This window comes from Amblyomma mixtum, chromosome 2, assembly GCF_055824585.1.
Source record: "Amblyomma mixtum isolate Tamu chromosome 2, ASM5582458v1, whole genome shotgun sequence".
Classification (NCBI taxonomy): Eukaryota; Metazoa; Arthropoda; class Arachnida; order Ixodida; family Ixodidae; genus Amblyomma; species Amblyomma mixtum.
In genome coordinates, this window is record NC_143013.1 from 318,472,766 (window position 1) to 318,491,282 (window position 18,517).

An 18,517-nucleotide genomic window follows, 5' to 3' on the forward strand; every position below is an offset into this window, starting at 1 on the left:
CGCTGCACGCAAAGGCACTGTAATGGCACTCCCAGTGATGTGCAAGAACTGATGTGCAAGCTTGTCCCCTTTATTTTTAGTGACACTCATTTTTTCCCATGAAACATAAGAAGTCAACAGAATGAGCCCAACACAATGCAAGGCATAAAATCTTTGTTGATTATTTACATCAGAAAATCGCCACAGTGAGGCAGCACGACTTAGAAGTTCAAGTCATCATCTGGATCGTCCTCTTCATCAAAGTCATCTTCTCTTTCCATGACATACGTGATCTCTCCTTTGCCTCTGCCAGCAGATGACCTTCTGGAAAATGTAGGAAACCATAGCTTGTTAAATTTCTGAGAAAACTGGAAAGAGCACAAATCAGCTAATGAAAGCAGAAATGCAATTGGCACATATGCTTTAACTTCGCACTGCAAACTATGTCACTAAAGTGAAAAGTTCTAGTTGTAACCTCATGTTTTTCTTTTCACATCAAATTAAATTGCTACACAGGGCATAACTTGCTGGGACAAAGAGAAAGATCCTTTTAAGTGTCCGTGGGCAGTATCCCATCAGCGTTGCAAGAACCAGATGAAGATACACTATAGATCAACTCCGGTTATAACGAACGGCATGATTCACCACAATTTGTTCGATATAGGAAGTAATTTGGTGTAAACAAGCCCACCTGTAACGAATTTGATTACCAACTTCGTTATACATAAGACTGAACAGCCGAGCGAAAACACCGGTTTGCGGACGCGACAGTCATCAGCGTTCGGTCATTCTCATGCATTATCTTTAATAACACTGTTCAGTTTGTCGGAAAGCGGGCTTGCTGCCACTTCATCATCTAGACAACATGACACATTTGTTGGGTGAGTGTGAAAAACTGCAGGTACAGAATCGGCAGCGACATGTAGATGGTCGGAATCGTGAGAGCCACAGTAAAGCTAGGGCACGTAACACGAAGAAAGCACAGGTAATAAAAACAAAGAAAAAGGGCAGAGGCACTGCTTACGTGTGAGAAGGCATAAGCCTGCCCATTCACTTCGTGAATGCAGTCGCCGCAGCCGCTGCCCTTGTTATCTGTGCGCTAACTTCGTGAAGGCAGTCGCCGCCCTACTGCGGCCCTCACCGCCTCCCCCACCAGCTGCCTTATCAGGTTGCATTCGGATGCGCCGACTGTCTGCATGAGGTCATTCTCAACTTTACATTCATAAATTCCAGGGCGTCCCCATACCACTCCTGGCGCAGTGATGCAGTGGTTAAGCTGTGCGCCACTGCCCTCCGATGGCAGGTACTCTACCGGTGGGGTTCATGCGATCCAGCTTGCTCTTCCCGAGCAACCTCGCGCCCAATCATTAATTTAACCGCCACCTGCCAGGTTGCATGAGGACGCCATCTTTAATCGGTACAGTCGAGTGTTAACACACAGAGACGGGTTTTTGCTAAATGTGGCAAGTAAGGCTTGAACCTTAGAAACAGTAATGCGAAAGCAAAGCATTTTTCGGTAACGCTCCGTCTTGCCGTGCTGCGAAGTTCGCCGAGCGAGCCGCAGCCAGTGACAGTGGGCTTGGCAGAACTGCCAAGGCAGCTATATTTGCCTTGCTGCCAAGATCGCCGGCGTCCTCCTAGCAGACTCGCACACTACAGTTTAGAAGAAAATTAGTTTTGCAGAAAGGAAAGGATGCAGCAGCTGCCTCATCACTGTGTCGCCCGTGAGGGAAGGGAGGAGGATGGGAGTAAAAGAATGAGGTGCGGTAGTGGACGGCCCTGGAACAATTTCGACCACCTGGGGATCTAACGTTCACTGACATTGCACAGCGCACGGGCACCTTTTGCATTTTGCCTGCACCTAAACGCGGCCGCCACGACAGGGTTCGCACCTGGGTGCACTGGCTAGGAATGGGCTGAGCAGCGCCTAAAAATTGGCTGAGGTTCATACCGGCTGAACCTAGTAGACAAGTGAAAGTAAAGCCGGCGGTATTTATAGCGAAGAATGGTGTGGCATCATAGCTACGTCATGCAATGACGTCACATCAGGCGATGCGAATCTCAGCTCTAAAGGTCAAAGATCAAGTGACCACTGGTCATCAGTCACGTGATTGCTGGTCATCCAGCTATGACCATATGGGCATATCATGGCTATGCGCAGCAAGACATAGTCATACATTGTTGTTAGCCTTGGGGGTGTGCGCTTGGTCTGACCTTGGTCGGGCTTCAAGTCAAATGCGCGGAACTGAGCTGTACCTCGAGTAAGTAAGGTTTTACCTCAAGTAAAACCTTACTTTGCCAGAACTAACCTATTCAAATTTTATTTTTTTCCCTGCACCATTACTGAGTGAAATCAGCTACTACCACTGTCAGTAGTTTACATTGATGCCTTAGAACAGGCCGTTCACTGAATTGTTTTTGTTGATGTCTTGCCTTGTACTCTTTGTTTTGTGCTTATTGTGCCCCTCCTGCCAGGGCCCTTCACTGGGCCTGCAGTATGCTCTCAATAAATAAATAGTAGAGCTTTCGTTCTAAAAAGCAGGAGCGCGTGGTCCTGGAAATGTCACATTGCTTCTGCAAGCGACTTTCCCCTGTCGCCCGATGCCACTTCTGCCCAGTTGCCTTTCCTAAAGCTGCTTGCACGCATTGGTCTCTTGGCGGTGCCTGTCGAATAGGAAGGCAGCAGTACAAGGCTGGACGAAGGCGCAGAGTGCAAACAGGGACCCCCTTTCCCTCAACCGGTCCTCCGCAGCGGTGTGACTGAGCACAGCTGCCAGGAGCACGCGCGGCCTGTGTGCCGATCGATTACGTACGCTCAAAGTTCGGTATATTCGATGTGCAATTTTTTCTAGAAAGTGTAATTCACATGAATAGCAATGAAACAGCTTTGGGTGTCTGATATAAACTATAATTTGTTGTACCCGGATTCGTTATTATTGGGTCTGACTGCAGTTAGTGAGTGTTTACAATAGTAGTAAAATATATCTTAAACCCTTAGCAGGTACAGCCTGAAGCAGCAAGATATCTTAATGGCCCAGGTAAATATCCACGAGATTCATTGTATCTGTTTGCTATAAGTTATGAAGTGCTCGTCAAGAGACTCCTACACAATGAACGACCATGAAGTGGCCACATGCTGTTTTCACCCATGGGCCTAATCATATAGTATAAAGGAAAAGTGTTTTAGTGCATTGCTCGCTCATATTAAAGGGCAACTGCAATGGTTTTTTTGAACATTTTCAGTTGATAATCACATTACATTCTTCACAGTCCCCTCTGTCCGGTACGAAAAACTGTTTTTCAAAATACCAACTAGAAGTATTCTAACACAGCAGGAAACAGACACCGAAATTGGGTTTCTGCCAAACCGACATAACGAATACTGTTCCAGAACTTATCGTGCGCACTTTGATTGTCTAAACTGGCGAGCATAAGTGACAGCTTGGGCCATTATTTGTTGGAGGTGACCGGAAACAAGCGTGAAATTTTGTCCTCCAGAAAATGCTGAGCAAATATCAACGAGCGTACCAAACTATGACATGACACACACAAGGCTGCCCGTAGACATTGCCCCGACTGAGGGCACAAAATGGGAAGTTTTAAAATTCAATCACGATGCATGACGACGTCACCTGGCTGCGAAATTTGACAAAAATGACCAGAAAACTGAAGAGAATTCACCTTGAAAGTTTTGAGTAAAATTTGTGGAAGTGCGAAAATGTCGGAGTGGCCCTTTAAGTTGCAACCATCATAATTTCAGGGGCAAGAAAAAGCTACAAGCCTGTTGTCAACACAAAATGCAGGCAAATTCAATGATGTCAAATACAGACCACATGAGCACATGCTGCAAAGCAAAGAAACCAAAATCTGGTGGCAGACTCAGTTTCAGCTATGGCCTTGCATTTGTGTATAGCCTGTACGAGGCTGCAGTCGAGCTCAAACGTTTCCTAGGAAATCCAGTGGCTGCAATAATCACATATTGCTTTTCTTGAGCCACAGTACATACTACACTATCCACACGTTTTGTGAAAACGGCATATCGGCATGTTTTTATATGCATAGTACTTCCACTTGTACTGCGTGCACCTCTGCAATAATAGCACGCTGTGAGGGTAAGTATCTAAATAATATCCACATTGTCTCTGACTGCAGCAGCAATGTAAAGCACTTGCCTACAATGAATACTATAACACCAACACCGAAACTCAGCCTTGCTCAAAGTGAGAGAAATGCTTGATAGAAATATTCTGAACACACAGCGTGCGGAATGCAAAGAAACGGCAGCACACTGACACCCAAGGAAAAAGTGAGTGCAGCCCTCACTTGATATATGGCAACACAAGGCTCTCCTTGGCAGCCTTCTCTTCGTCACTGAGCCGTAAGCTGAAAGTCAAGTTGGCAGCAGGGTCCACTTGCTGAGCCTGGAGAACAAGTGTAAAGAGTGTCGGCAGAATCACAAGGATGTCAGCACAATCTTCATGTTTAACACTACAAAGACAAAAGCGGTCCTGTGCATGCTCAGTGCTTTTCAGAATTATCCTGGCCATTTGACATTCAAATGGTGGCAGTACAGCTAATGGTTGCATCTCCTGATCTGCTCCTGGCACTGAAGAGGCAGTAGGAAAGTTATTCCCAGTGAGGAAAGTGACTAGTACAACACAAGCGCAAGAGATGCCAACCACACTATCTGGTAGATGTTCCCAGCTATGCAATAAGGGGCAACGGCTTTAGAAGGGCACTGTAATCATTGTGCCCTTTACTGCAACGTACAGTAAAAGGCACAGACAGCGAAGTCTGTTCACTGGCAAACCAGGAAAATAACTACATACTTGCAGCAAACACTGCAATAAGTACAGCAAATCAGCTTTGTTTAGACAAGTTTCTTTTTAATCTGGTGCACTTGCCCCAGCTCAACAAATGCTTAGGTACTGCAGCAAAGAAAACAAGATATGTAGCTGTTCACGCACCACCAGCTGACTGTTAAAGGGACACTGAGGAGAAATTGAAGTTGGCTTGTATCGACAGAATACCAGCTCCTGATTACAAAAACGCCACTCATACTGACAACAAAGCTCTTGTAACGTAGAAAAGAGCAAGAACCAAAATACAGGTATCGCCGCCACAGGCCAAACTCGCAAGTACAAGCGTGATGACGTCATAGGACAAAGCAGTGTTGCTAGAACCAATGGTTCTAGCAACTCTAGGACACGAGAAGCCACAAATGCCTGAGGCGCAGCCAATGCATGCGCAAATGTCCTTGACGTTGCCAGATGGCGCCACGTGCCTGGCAGCTACACGCGCTCCTAAAGCATCGGGACCAATCAGCGCCTGTTTTCCGGCGGTAGGCAGGCTCCCGGTATTCCGCTAGCGGTAACAAGGTACACGGTATGCTAAAGGTGTCTATTTGCGAGAACTTCGTTGACGTCTTCGAGAACGAGATCCATCGTAACGCTGGCAAAACGCCAGTGCAAACGTAATCGAAGCGACTATAGCGACGGCCGCAATAGCCGATAGATGCCTTCAACGTGCGGCCAGCGGTAGCTTTCTTTTCGGCTGCTGCTAGGCCGCACTGCTGGCCGCCAGAAATCACGGAGTCTGCGGTACGTCATGGGCACGTCATGTTTCACGTCACTTAGTCCTGTGTCGTCACAGGAGAATCCCAAGTTTGAATCAGAGCGGCGGGAAAAACTTTTTCAACTTCGAATCCAAATTTCTTAGAAATAAATGCATCTTTCGCTGCCGGCCAAGTGGCAACAAAGCCATGACATGCCGAACTATCGGATTTTACTATAAAAATAGTGCACTCCTCAGTGTCCCTTTAAGGTTTTCAGTCACCTGCACAGTTGCCTTTCATGCACTTTTCAGAACCTAAATAGCTAAGCAGTTGTGTGGCAGACTGATAAAGGACTGATAAGAAACTGTGATGCCACTTCTGGCAAAGAAGTTTTCCCTTATCGTGTCCTCGCAGTTCATGATGCAGTCTTCCACGGCTCCCACGAATATTTTGGATGGCCAGGTGCTTAGAAATATGGAATGAATTTAGATGACAGCTCAGGTAACACCCCACTACGGGTCTTTAAGGAAAATAAAGTGATGTGATGAAGCCACAGTAGTTAAGAGCTTCAGTCTGTTGTGCTTTACGTTCACTCCAGTAACCAGAGATGCACTGAATGAATGAGCTGCAAGTTTACCAGTGGCCAGATGCTAAAAGGATACAGCCTTCCCAAGGCCAAGAGACTGGAGCACATTAACCAAATTCAATGTGCGCCACTCAAAGCGGCCGCTTTGCCTCTTCTGTGAATCTCAACCAAACAGTAAATACTACGACCCTAAGGTCAATCAGTGAATTGTCTCACATTACAAGGATGACAGTGCACTGGCTAGTACCATGAACAAGACAGTTTCACATCGTAGTTTCTTCCTTTGTTTCAAGAGAGTGAAATTGCGTGGAGCTTCTTTAGTAGAAATAGCAGTTATAATGGGGTATGGTTGGTTGGTTGGTTGGTTTATCGGGTTTAACGTCCCAAAACGACTAAGGCTATGAGAGACGCCGTAGTGGAGGGCTCCGGAAATTTCGACCACCTGGGGTTCTTTAACGTGCACTGACATCGCACAGTACACGGGCCTCGAATTTCTCCTCCAAAGAAATTCAGCCGCCGCGGCCGGGATCGAACCCGCGTCTTTCGGGCCAGCAGCCGAGCACCATAGCCACTGAGCCACCGCGGCGGCTATAATGGGGTATGCTTTAATATATATGCTAGATAGTAGCATACAAAACAGAGCGGACAGACACTGATACAAATGTACACAGCTATGTCCGCAGATAGTACATCAAATTCCATTTAAGTGACAGCATTAAGATCAAATTAATAGCGTCATTTTCGCGTCATCTGTGTATTTATACCCAGTGTCAAAGAAATAAATCCTTCAGTTGATAGTTAGCACTGTGCTCATTCTCATTCTTCATCCTCTGTGTGTGTGTCTCAGATTGCGCTGTTAACTTCATGATGCTCCGTAACCAACTAGCCTACCAAAATGTCTTAACGAAATTCACAAGAAGAGTCATGACATAGTTTAAATGGCAGGTGGGAGACTTCTATGACCACAGAATGCAAAAGCTGATTCCTAAGCTAAACAATTGTTTAGATAATGGCGGCAAATATGTGGAAAAATGAAGAAATGCAGAATGATTACTTTGCAGTTCAATATTTGCGGAGTAAAATTTTTCTACAGCTGTGCTGGCCTTTGTATCTTTACATTCCGTACATACCTCATAGCTTTCATGACTGTGTTCTCTCACAAACATGCCTGCCATAATGAAGCATATAATGAAGCATAACGATGGTTCAGAATAAAGCAGTAAGTGCTTCTGTACTCACCACAGGCTTTTCTTCCTTCTTGTGGACTACCTTTTTAATGTCAGTAATCAACAGGTCCACTGTGAGAACAAACTCTTCGTCCTTTCATTAAAAAAAAAAAGAAAGAAGGAAATTAGACATGAATTTTGCCATGAGTATTACAACAACCTGCACACCGTACAACAATGTTTTCCTACTATATAATACACAACTTGCCCCACACTACATGGGGATCTGAACCAGAAGTGAACTATGTTCAACTCAGCATAAGGTCTATGATGCTCTGAACAACAAGCGAAATGTCTACCTTTCAGTTAATCGATGCCAGAGCAACACCATACTGGAGGGCTGCAGATTAGTTTAAAACCCCTGGGGGTCATTACGGGCAGCAAAATCTTTATATAGTATACATGGATGCCTTTTCATCTCACCTTCTTTGAAATAAGGCAATGCGGCCTAAATTAAAACAGAGTCCTGCTTAAAGGCCCAACACACCAGACACTAAGCCACTACACAGAAGCAACTGAGCAAGAGTATTTTGAAGGACAGCAGGACCAACAACAGTAGGCAGACAGTGTCATACAAAGAGATGCTTTTAAGAACTTGCACATGACGCTTTGTCCAAAGGTTGGTAAAAAGCTAGCTTCATCTCATGACCCTCAAGCCTAGTGGTGAAGGTCACTTTAGCTACCGTGAAAAGACTAAAAATAAAAAGAAAAGTCGACAGAGACACTTAAGACTGCTTGTAGTTCAGAATGGCGCAAAAGACACACACACAAAAAAAAAGGGGATGACACAAAGAGCGCCTACTACCAACTGAATTTATTTCAGAAACACCCTCTTTTATAAGGCAAGACATATCAACCACGAACCGGAAGCAGAAAAAACACATATTCATGGTTTGAATTCATATTTCGAAACACCATCGGCAGAAAAGAAAACCACAAGAACAAAAAACAGAAACTAGAACTACACGTGCCCGTCCAAGAAACCCAGCTCCTGGCGGCATAGTTTAATCGATGAAGTGCTAATGCACGTGGACCCAGCTTTCTGTATATGGTATGCTTCTATAATCTCTCTTTCAAATCGCTCCTTGCCTCTGCCGATAAACGTTGCCTGTTCCAGCATCGGTCCGCAATCTCTGCACTCCCTACAGTGATCCGGCAGGTTGCCCCTGTCATTGTTTTTAATTGTTCTTCTGTGCTCGCTAGCTCTCTCGTTGAAACACCGGCCAGTCTGGCCAATGTAGGCGGATCCACAGCTGAGCGGTATGCGATACACGACTTCGGACTTGCATTCGGTGAACCGTATCTGATGTTTGATAGCGCATCTTCGGGGTCGTCTGTTCATCATGGAGCAAACTTCATGGACCCCGAAGATCATGGACCCCGAAGATGCGCTATCAAACATCAGATACGGTTCACCGAATGCAAGTCCGAAGTCGTGTATCGCATACCGCTCAGCTGTGGATCCGCCTACATTGGCCAGACTGGCCAGTGTTTCAACGAGAGAGCTAGCGAGCACAGAAGAACAATTAAAAACAATGACAGGGGCAACCTGCCGGATCACTGTAGGGAGTGCAGAGATTGCAGACCGATGCTGGAACAGGCAACGTTTATCGGCAGAGGCAAGGAGCGATTTGAAAGAGAGATTATAGAAGCATACCATATACAGAAAGCTGGGTCCACGTGCATTAGCACTTCATCGATTAAACTATGCCGCCAGGAGCTGGGTTTCTTGGACGGGCACGTGTAGTTCTAGTTTCTGTTTTTTGTTCTTGTGGTTTTCTTTTCTGCCGATGGTGTTTCGAAATATGAATTCAAACCATGAATATGTGTTTTTTCTGCTTCCGGTTCGTGGTTGATATGTCTTGCCTTATAAAAGAGGGTGTTTCTGAAATAAATTCAGTTGGTAGTAGGCGCTCTTTGTGTCATCCCCTTTTTTCCTGTGTGTGTGTCTTTTGCGCCATTCTGAACTACAATCATGAACAAACTAGCCCCAAAGCAAGTTCTTCTGCAACGTAAGACTGCTTACGTGTGCGAAGGTGTAAGCCCGCACACTCACTTTGCGAACTTAGCCACCGCATGGTGCGGCATGATGTAATCCGATGCCATGCAGCTGGCAATTCTACCTCTACGTGGTTAGCCGCCGCCACGACACCACCGCATCCCTTCTGATCTGCGCGTTAACTTCGTGAAGGCAACCACCACCTTACCACAACCCACGCCTCCCTCTCCCACCAGCTGTCTCATCAGGTTGCGTTCAGATGTGACGACCGTCAGCATGAGGTCATTCTCACCTTGCCTTCATACCACTCCTGGTGCAGTGCTGCGCCAGTGCCCTGGAATGGCAAGTGCTGCCACCTGTGGGGTTTGTGCAACCCAGGTTGTTCTTCCCAAGCAACCTCGTGCGACCAATCACTAATTTAACCGCCATCTGCCAGGTTGCATGAGGACGCCATCTTTTATGGGTACTACGCAAGCCTTAAAAATTCACTCTGTATTCTATTATCTTCAGCATCATTTAATGTCTTCTGCAGAATAGCACATATTTTTTGTTTTCCATTTGGGGAATTTAAAATTTTCTGCCTCAGAAAGTTAGGGGTTTTAGTAATGATGAACACAGGGGTCACTTACCTCCCTGAGCACGCGTCCACTTGGCTTTCTGTGAACAATCTTGCAGCCAGCCATTTTTTCATTTTCATGCGCGTACACTGTCAGGGTAGTATTGGCCAGGTAGCGCAGTTTTGACACTTGGTGTTCCTCGTGTACATCAGTATGAAGCAGAGCCATGACCAGCTGCAGAGCTGATGAGAAAATCAATGCAATAACTTGCTTTCTACAAACATGCTTCCACTGCCACGCACAACTTCATCCCAAAGAAAGAATGGACCGTGGAAGGTATCTTCTACCATGGCTAAGGATGCACATGTAATGAATGGCCTTCTGACTGCATCCACATTTATAAATAACATTTGAAGGCACATGAGGCAACTAGTCTTTGTCTAGCATGACACAATAGCAATTCATTAAAACAGCACGTTGAATACTAGCTGTGGTGGACGTCACGGTCCGCCTGCTGCTGCGTGAGCATCTGGAGTGTGAGTGTGGCGTGAGTGTGGAGCCGAGAGGGACGCTACAAGAAACTAATATCTTTTGTGGAGAACGAATGAGCACTGCTGCGTGAGAGGCGTAGTAACACGTGATCTTGCGATGATAATGACGACGGAGACTTCTGGTGTCAAGGGCAATGAATAAGCTCCAATACTAGCAATGAGTGCAAATACAAGTCACTCTTTTAGATGCCATGACAGAGATGACAAAGCATATGCCAGACAAACTTTTTAGCACAATTCCAGCTATTTTGTTTATTTAATTTCTGGATCTGCAACATGACTATAAACACAAGCAACGTAATGTCATGGTCAGATTAAATACTGCTACATCAATACTATTAACAGGAATACAAAATTGAAAAAATTGTGGCAAAAGACACTGAGGTAATTATCCAGGCTGTAATTAAATACATAGAAGGCCCCCTGTTCTCGGGATTCTTTTTTCTGAAACTGGGGGTAAAAAAATCAGCCCACATTTTTTTAAACTCAATTTCGGGCACAAATCCGGTTACTGGCAAAAAGTTTGATAATGTTCCATAACTCAGGTTCTTTTGGGTAATTTTCTGCAGCAAAAGACAGTTTACTACAAGCACTCATGTTTGTGCGCGACAAGAAATGCCATATTTTTTTGTCGTTATTTTCATAAACAATACGGGATGAATGGTTGCACTAAATAACTTTACCAAACCAGATTTCTTTTTTTTTTTTGCCTGTTACAGTTATTTCACTGGGTGCGTTACCATCTCTCACACAGAATTTCGGCATCCATGCAAGACCTGCCCGCCTTTGTTCGCGCACCACAAAAACATTCAACATCATGACGACCATTTTAAGTATACCACAGCCTCACAGCAGGAAATATTTTGTATTTTTGGGTACAATAATGCCATACGTCTGGCCAACTCCCATATTTTAACCTCTCATTTCTAAAACATGATTTTGAGCTTATCCTCATATGAAGCCATGTCATGAAAGAAAGCAATAAAAGAGGTTTAAAATCATCAGTTAAGTGAAAATACCCCCCTGGAATACATACGAGATGTGTGCTAACTTTCCTACAAGGTCTCCAACTTTTTGTATTGGAAAACTATGTCCTTTAAAAGGCTCATCTTCAGGTAGAAATGAAATTTAACACAGTTTTTAAATAATCTATGCAGGGTGCAAGAATCGGGTTTAACAGGGTTCTGCCAAAAAATGAAGGCCCTAAATATATGCTACAATGCAGCTAAATCGCTATCAGTTGAAGTTCTGAAGGCTTGAACATGTTACTGAATTGAAATTCATTAAAGTGCATTAATGCGCGCTAAGTACAGCCCCATTAAAACAGAAGGTTCAATGCATTGCAGCATTGACTTGCTAGAGCTGAGCGAAAAGATAATGAGAACACATTAAAATTCTTCCACTCAAAAGTCCTGCTATCATGTTATTTAGGGTATCGTCTTTTTCCTGTTCATTTTTGCCTGAAAAGTCGCAATGTTTAAAAAGCACATTCAAATGACTAAAAGGTAATGGTCAAACTCACATTCAACTTTCCGCAAGAGACACAGGAGGCTCACGTAGACATCTTCAAACTGGTGATATATGAGGGCTGTTGAAAGTGAGTCGATGACTAATGCAAATGGCTCTTTCTGCTCGCTGAAGTGTTTCACCCATGTCGATGGTGCATATTTGTCTGGAGTGCCAAAGGCATCATGAATGATGATTCTGAAAATGTTTGTGAGTGCACGTTATTCCCACCATTTTCTCTGCATCACGTCCATGATGAATATGACTTGAAACACAATATATGGGCAGAGCATACTCCATAAAGTTGCTTGAGCCCAGGAATGCTAGAAAGTTAAACACTTACCAGCGAGTCGTTCGACTCGCTACTAAGTGTTAAACTTTTTAGCATTCCTGGGCTCAAGCAGAACGACTCTGCGTGCAAAGAACTTGGTCACTCGAAAAAGTAAGCTGGCAGCCGGAGTCATTATGAAATTGGTGGTACCAAATGAATTTAGCATTACCAACAGCATTTTCATTTGCTTTTCGGATGATGACTCATGCGCACTCCCACTGTACTGTACCTTAATTTTCTTCAGTCTAGTTTATACACCACACTACACCGAACATTGTGGTGTAGGGTGCATGAAACTGGTACATTATTACACTTATCTGTACCATGTATTCCAGCTGAAAGCTGCCCTGTGCAACTGTGGAAGCTGCAGACTTTTTGACAAGAAAGGTTCAAGAAGCATGACGCAACGTTTTCACTAGCACCTCACTGCCTGCTTGTTGTTTGCTTGCTTCGCAGACACATGCATCAATACAAGAAGCTAATCCCACCTGAAATAGGCAATTCAGGCAATAGGCAAATCAGTAAACAATACATTTTGCTGGTTAAGCAAAATGCACAAGTCAGTGCGCTGTAAACACAGCTTCAGCTCTAATTTATCCAGGAATTACGTACACGACTATGCACTCCCAATGTAGACCCAGTATGCGGAGTACATGCAGCAGTCCTGCGAGGAACTACCTACTCATGTAGGCTTTAACATGCTTCAGACACATATACAAAGCAATGAATGCTAAATGTGCAAAGAAGTGCATGAAAAAAAAAAATGAATTTACTAGCTACAGTACCATCATGAAAGGAATTCAACACAAATATGCCATAATACATAAAAATTAACATGAGGTACCGAAATCAGTTGTAGCAACAGTCTCCACAGAGAAAACGTTAGCACTTTAGCCTCTAAAAGCCGCTCTAATCAACTCAGACTGAAGGATAATTTTCGTTCTCCTCTGCCATATATTAAGCATCTGAAAATAAAATGTTATGAAGTATGTAACGCTAGTTAAAAGCCGAGTACAATGCAAAAATGGAAGCACGTTATATGAAAATGTTCAGGTAGTGCAAAAACACACACACACACATACCTGTCAACTGCGTTTGCTGGGAAGCACTTTTGGAAGGCGTCTTTTCCCCTGTCATAGCTTAAGATGTGCACGCTGCTCCCTCTGAAAGAGCAGCCGCAAAGGGTTCAGTGACGTCACACTCTGTTATGATTCGGGTAAAAATAAGTTTCGCTCTGCGTCTCCTTCCCTTTTATTGGTAATCGCTACGCACTGAAGGAATAAACAACCATTAACGAAGTTCTCAGAGATCAACTAGCCGACCGATGCACCACAAAGTCAAACAAACTCAGCACGAAAAAGCCGTGTCAGACACAGCTGTCGAAGATCATCTGCGTAGTGATACGCAGATAAAAGTGCGAGCCCACGCTCCATGCTTGCTAAAGCGGAAGTCGTGACTATCAGTAATTAGAAATATAAGAGAGCGCGAACTGCACGACAGTATACTCGGTAAGGGGATTGAAGCCCATATGAAAAACGAGCATTTTACAGTAAACACGTCTACAAGAGACCCGAAAGAATACCTCGAGCTGACCTGTTTGCCCAGGTGTTCGTAAAACAGTCCAGGATCAAACGAGCCCGCAGTTCCAATGTGTCTGTCGAGAAGCAAAGGACAAGGTACAGTTACTTTCAGTTATTTTTCTGGCATGAATCTTAGTGACAGCAAGTAGTGATTGTCCACTGGCACAATACCGTTCACTAGTACCAGCCCTGAGCTGTCTCGCAGGGAAAGCAGGTTTTGCAACATTATCAGCAGAGAAATATTTAAACTACGAAGCAGAAAACGACTTCAACAACAAATTTCCATGGAGAGCGCCATTTTGCTCAATGTAGGGAGCACTAAACCTAAAAGTCGCCGTACATAACCACGTAAAGAAACTTGCTGTGCCGTACGTAACAAAATACCGTCATTGTTTGCTAAAATGGTCGAAAAAACTTATGTATTCTCGTTTTATTGAGAATGGCCTTGTCAAAGTTTTTTTTTTTTTTGAGGCAGGGACGAAACTGAGGCGGGGACGAAAGGAAGAAACACGAACTCGAGCTGATTTTCAACTAAATTTTAATCGTCTGGACCGCGGAAATAGATAAATATATGGCTCCAAACAACAGCTAAACGTGCTGTTTATCTGAATGGCATACCAACCGCGTAAGCTTCTGTTCTAACTTAAGAGTCAGCACCCTGACGTGCTTTTAGACTGTTTTCGCTTAGCATAACTAGGGACCCTAGCTGCCCTAGCATAACCTGGCACGCCAATGAGTATGCGGAGATGACACCAATGAGCCAAGGTGCGCCCGCATCAATCTGTATGCGGTAGCGGAATGCTATGCAGCTCTTTTTTATTTGGTACGGAAGTGGACATAAACAGATATTGCAGTTAAAGGGGTGGAGACACCAAATTTGATGTTGACGCGTTATTTGTTTCAAACGTCTCTTATTGCTCTAGGAATAATGATACACACTCGAAGATTCATATATTCGCAGTGAATAATTTAATATCGCATTTTTAGGTGAACGATTTTCGGTCTAAGAACGACGAGCTGGACAGTGACGTCACTTTCTAGGAAGCTCAACTACTTTGCCTGGTCACGTGGGCCCACAATGATGTGGGCCTTGCGTGGGTTCGCGTGAGGATGCGAAGCACTTTGCAAAATTCCAGTAAGCATGGCTGGTTCGGCAATACGTTCACAAAAACTAACCGAGCGAGTGGCGGTTCGCAGCAAATGAAGTTGCGTGATGGTGCGTCAACTGCGCTCACGTGGCTCATCACTCGTGCCTCATGGCTGCGGCTGTGCCCCGCTCATCGCAACGTTAATGGAAAGTTTAGTTCCATGAACGTTGGCTCATCGTACGTCACTGTATTTTGGTATGGCGTCACTAAAACTTTGGTGAGCATTTAGGTAATCTTTGGAAGCAAGTTAAACGTTTGCTGTGTGCAACACCTGGCTTTGAGTGCCCTTGCGTACAGAGGAATCCCATAGCAGGCTTTTTATAGCCTCAAAATTTGGTGTCTCCACTCCTTTAAGGATGCGGAACGTGGAAAGGCGAAAGTTAGCCTGAGGCGTGTATGTACAGTTAGGCAGGCCGAGACCAATGCGAATGGTGTGGATGACGGCACCATTGCAGTTGGAGTAGGCTAATGAGTGACTAAGAAACAGCGGTGACGGAGCGGTATTGTGAGGATGTATTATACATACACAGCTAAATAGTGCGCTAGCAACGCTTAGTGCAGGGGCGAATTCAAAGGGCGGGCAGAAAGCGAACCCGCCCCCCCTCAAAGCAGAAACATTGCGTGGAAAAACCGAAGTAAAAAAATGCACGGTGCAAATAAGAGCACTTGCCCGCCCTGCCACCATAAACAACCCCTCCAACAGTGACCCATATATTCGCACTTGTAGCTGCATTACTAGTGTAACCTTTACCGACAGAACTGGAGGGAGAGTCTTTGAAACGACAGCATATCACGCTTCGTAAGCAACTGAAGCAATGTACTTAAAAATCGCCACTTTCTAGTACCGCAGCGTACCCCCTGTGAACATCCCGTGGACGTGCCATCTGGGATTTTCCGCATAGCAGGTCCACTCGATGTCTCCTGTGGCTATATTTCTGTACTCTGAGTGCAGCTGCATCCCATGAACGCCACGCTGGCAATGAGAGAACTTGCACTGGCTACCATTCTTCGAGAAAACTTAATAGCTATATGAGTGCAGGTACTACTTCCTGTCGGGCGTACAGCACGCACAGAGCCAGCCAGATTTAAGGGGGCGCCTCTCTCCCTCATAAAGAATCGTCTCAGCAAGAATCGTCTTCTATTGAATAACTTAATTACTGACGACTTCTTAACCGACCTTTTTCTCCAACCACTACCCCTCCAAGCGTTATCCATAAATCCGCCTCTGCGTGGATTGTCTGCTGTATAACCGCTGCATTGCCCGCTCAGATATAAATAGCATTCTGTGCATCATACTTACAACGCACTCCAGGAAGTCAACTCTCCGGTTCTGCAAAACAAGAGAAATAAAGGCGAAAAATAATACATATATCTAGGCCTTAAAGAAGCCAAACGCGCAAGAGGCCGTAAAAGGGCCCTCAGCCACTTTCAAGCATGGCGATTCAGCCCGTTTAGCGCCAAAGTATATCGCCACAACATTTGATCACGCAGCTAGGTCACGCAGTCTTACGCACGGGTCACAAAAGGAGCGGGTCACAAAAATCCCTACGTTGCTGCCGGCATGACGAGTCAATTGGATTTTCAGGGGAAAAAAAGCCGACGCAGCTGTCTCAGCTCTCGGTGGACACCTCAACCGCGCCGTAAAGGAGGAAGTGAAAGAAGGAAAGGAGAAAGATGTGTCGTAGTGGAGGGTAAAGAAAAAAAACTTCTTTCCGCCTTCAGGGCGAAGTTAAAGAGAGAAAGAGACGCCGTATACAGTCGAGTAGGCTAAACGCGTGTTTTGTCCCAAGCAACCACAGATATCTGTCGTACGTCCGAGCTAGATCCTAACGTCCTGAGCCGAGATCGGACGTCCTTCGGACATAGAAACGCAATTCTGCTTCGGATATCCTTTTCAGTGCGTCCGTCGAAGGTACGGACCGTGTCCACTTTTGTATATCCGCATGAGAGACAAGGTGTACGTTCGAAGAATGTAAGGCCGAGTATTTTCCAAGGCCATGAATATGGACGTTTTTTTCCACAGAAAATTAGCGCCTTTCATGTATGTATACTGTGTATACTATGCGGTTTGCTTTTGTAACCGCGAAAGACTTATTCCGCAAATCTTCTTTCAGGAAATTATTTGCATCAGTTGGAGGGTTTAACGCGAAGATGTTTGTAAATTGGTGCGATTCCACTCCTACCTGCAGTACAAGAGCCGCCAACGAGCTAAATTTATTTAAGGGGAGAAGCAGGTGTTGCAGAATTTTGCAGCAACTCAATGACTAGTTTTATATTTAGAAAACTTCTACAAATTAGTGGAGTTGTGCGACATGTCCACCGTTTTGTTAGCTAAACTTGTCATTTAAACCATTCGCAAATATCAAAACTCCCGCGCATTCTGCTATCATCATCATCATAAACGTCAGTTCGCGGCCAGTCCAATCCAATCCATTAGTACGGCTCCGCTATAGAACCTTCTAGCCTCTGTAGCTATAGTGCCTAGTATAATCTCCGCCAAGGCTGTGGTAGCTGTACGTACAGTGAACTCACTGTAGCTGTGGCATGTTGCAACTTGCAAGTCGCGCTTCCTCACCGAGGGTGCCGCCACGGTCGAAACGATTGCAGCGATCCTGGTATCGGCGGTAAACGCGGCTGCAGTTAAGGCAAGTTAACTCAACGGTAATGGTAGGTCCGCGACAGAGATATGATCGATTCGAAAAATTTTTCCGTTGGGCCTTCTTCGAGGATTTTTGAATTGAAATCGGGCCTCCAAAGAAAAAGAATCCTTATGAGTTTGAATTGAATTTTAACAATTGTCAGGGTTACTGGCGTGCCTGGCAAGGCGCAAGTCCGCCATTTGCACCTTGAGGACGACAACAGCAATCCAGGTTCAAACGCAGAGAAGACAATTCTTTACTAACACCTCGAGCCTTCTCAAAAAAGGCAGTTTCTTCTATGGCTACATCCTAAAGGTTTCATGGGCCCAAATTCCTTTTCAAGACAGCCGCCGCGGTGGCTCAGTATAGTTAAGGCGCTCGGCTGCTGACCCGAAAGAGGCGGTTTCGATCCCGACCGCGGCGGTCAGTTCCGATGAAGGCGAAATTCTAGAGGCCCATAGTACTGTGTGGTGTCAGTGCACGTTAAAGAACCCCCAGTGGTCGAAATTTTCGGAGCCCTTCACTACGGTGTCCACCATAGACTGAGGCGCTTTGGGACGTTAAACCCCCATTAACCCTCATAACCCTCTTTCTTTTATTACCCTTCTCCAGTGCAGGGTAGCATCACGCATTGATCCCCTGGACCGACCTCTGTCCCTTTCCCTCAAATAAACCTCTCTCTTTTCTCCGACAGCGCGTTCGTACTATCATTGCTTCGTTGCTCGATAAATGGCCGACGTCAAAGAAATGGAGACACCAAATTTTTCGGAGTGTGGTTTTGCTCTGGAATGATGCGTACGACATAAGTAAACTTGGACTATTACGTGCAAATCGGCAGCGCTCTATAAATAATATCTACAG

The 18,517-nt window shown here is 45.0% G+C and overlaps 1 protein-coding gene across 2 annotated transcripts; it reads right to left on the bottom strand.

Annotated features, from left to right (window-relative positions):
• Positions 1 to 138: 138 nt before the first annotated feature.
• On the bottom strand, positions 139 to 14,172 carry Elp5 (Elongator complex protein 5). 2 transcript variants are annotated; one of them, XM_089575215.1, is made up of 8 exons: positions 14,041 to 14,172; positions 13,883 to 13,943; positions 13,372 to 13,452; positions 11,975 to 12,156; positions 9,974 to 10,143; positions 7,359 to 7,439; positions 4,303 to 4,400; positions 139 to 300 (listed from the first exon to the last, which is right to left on the bottom strand). In XM_089575215.1, the coding sequence occupies exons 1-8, from the start codon at positions 14,093 to 14,095 to the stop codon at positions 201 to 203; spliced, it is 828 nt and encodes a 275-aa protein (XP_089431341.1). In that variant the 5' UTR covers positions 14,096 to 14,172; the 3' UTR covers positions 139 to 200. The 2 variants fall into 2 exon arrangements, with proteins under 2 accessions (XP_089431341.1, XP_089431339.1); XM_089575213.1 differs by having other exon boundaries at positions 139 to 303.
• Positions 14,173 to 18,517: the final 4,345 nt, after the last annotated feature.

Coding starts and splice junctions, on each gene's coding strand:
- Elp5 (XM_089575213.1), bottom strand. CDS start 14,095: ATGTTGCAAAACCTGCTTTCCCTGCGAGACAGCTCAGGGCTGGTACTA. Junction 13,944..14,040: donor AGGGCTGGTACTAGTGAACG/GTATTGTGCCAG, acceptor GCTTCTCGACAG/ACACATTGGAACTGCGGGCT. Junction 4,401..7,358: donor AGAAGGAAGAAAAGCCTGTG/GTGAGTACAGAA, acceptor CTTGTTCTCCAG/GCTCAGCAAGTGGACCCTGC.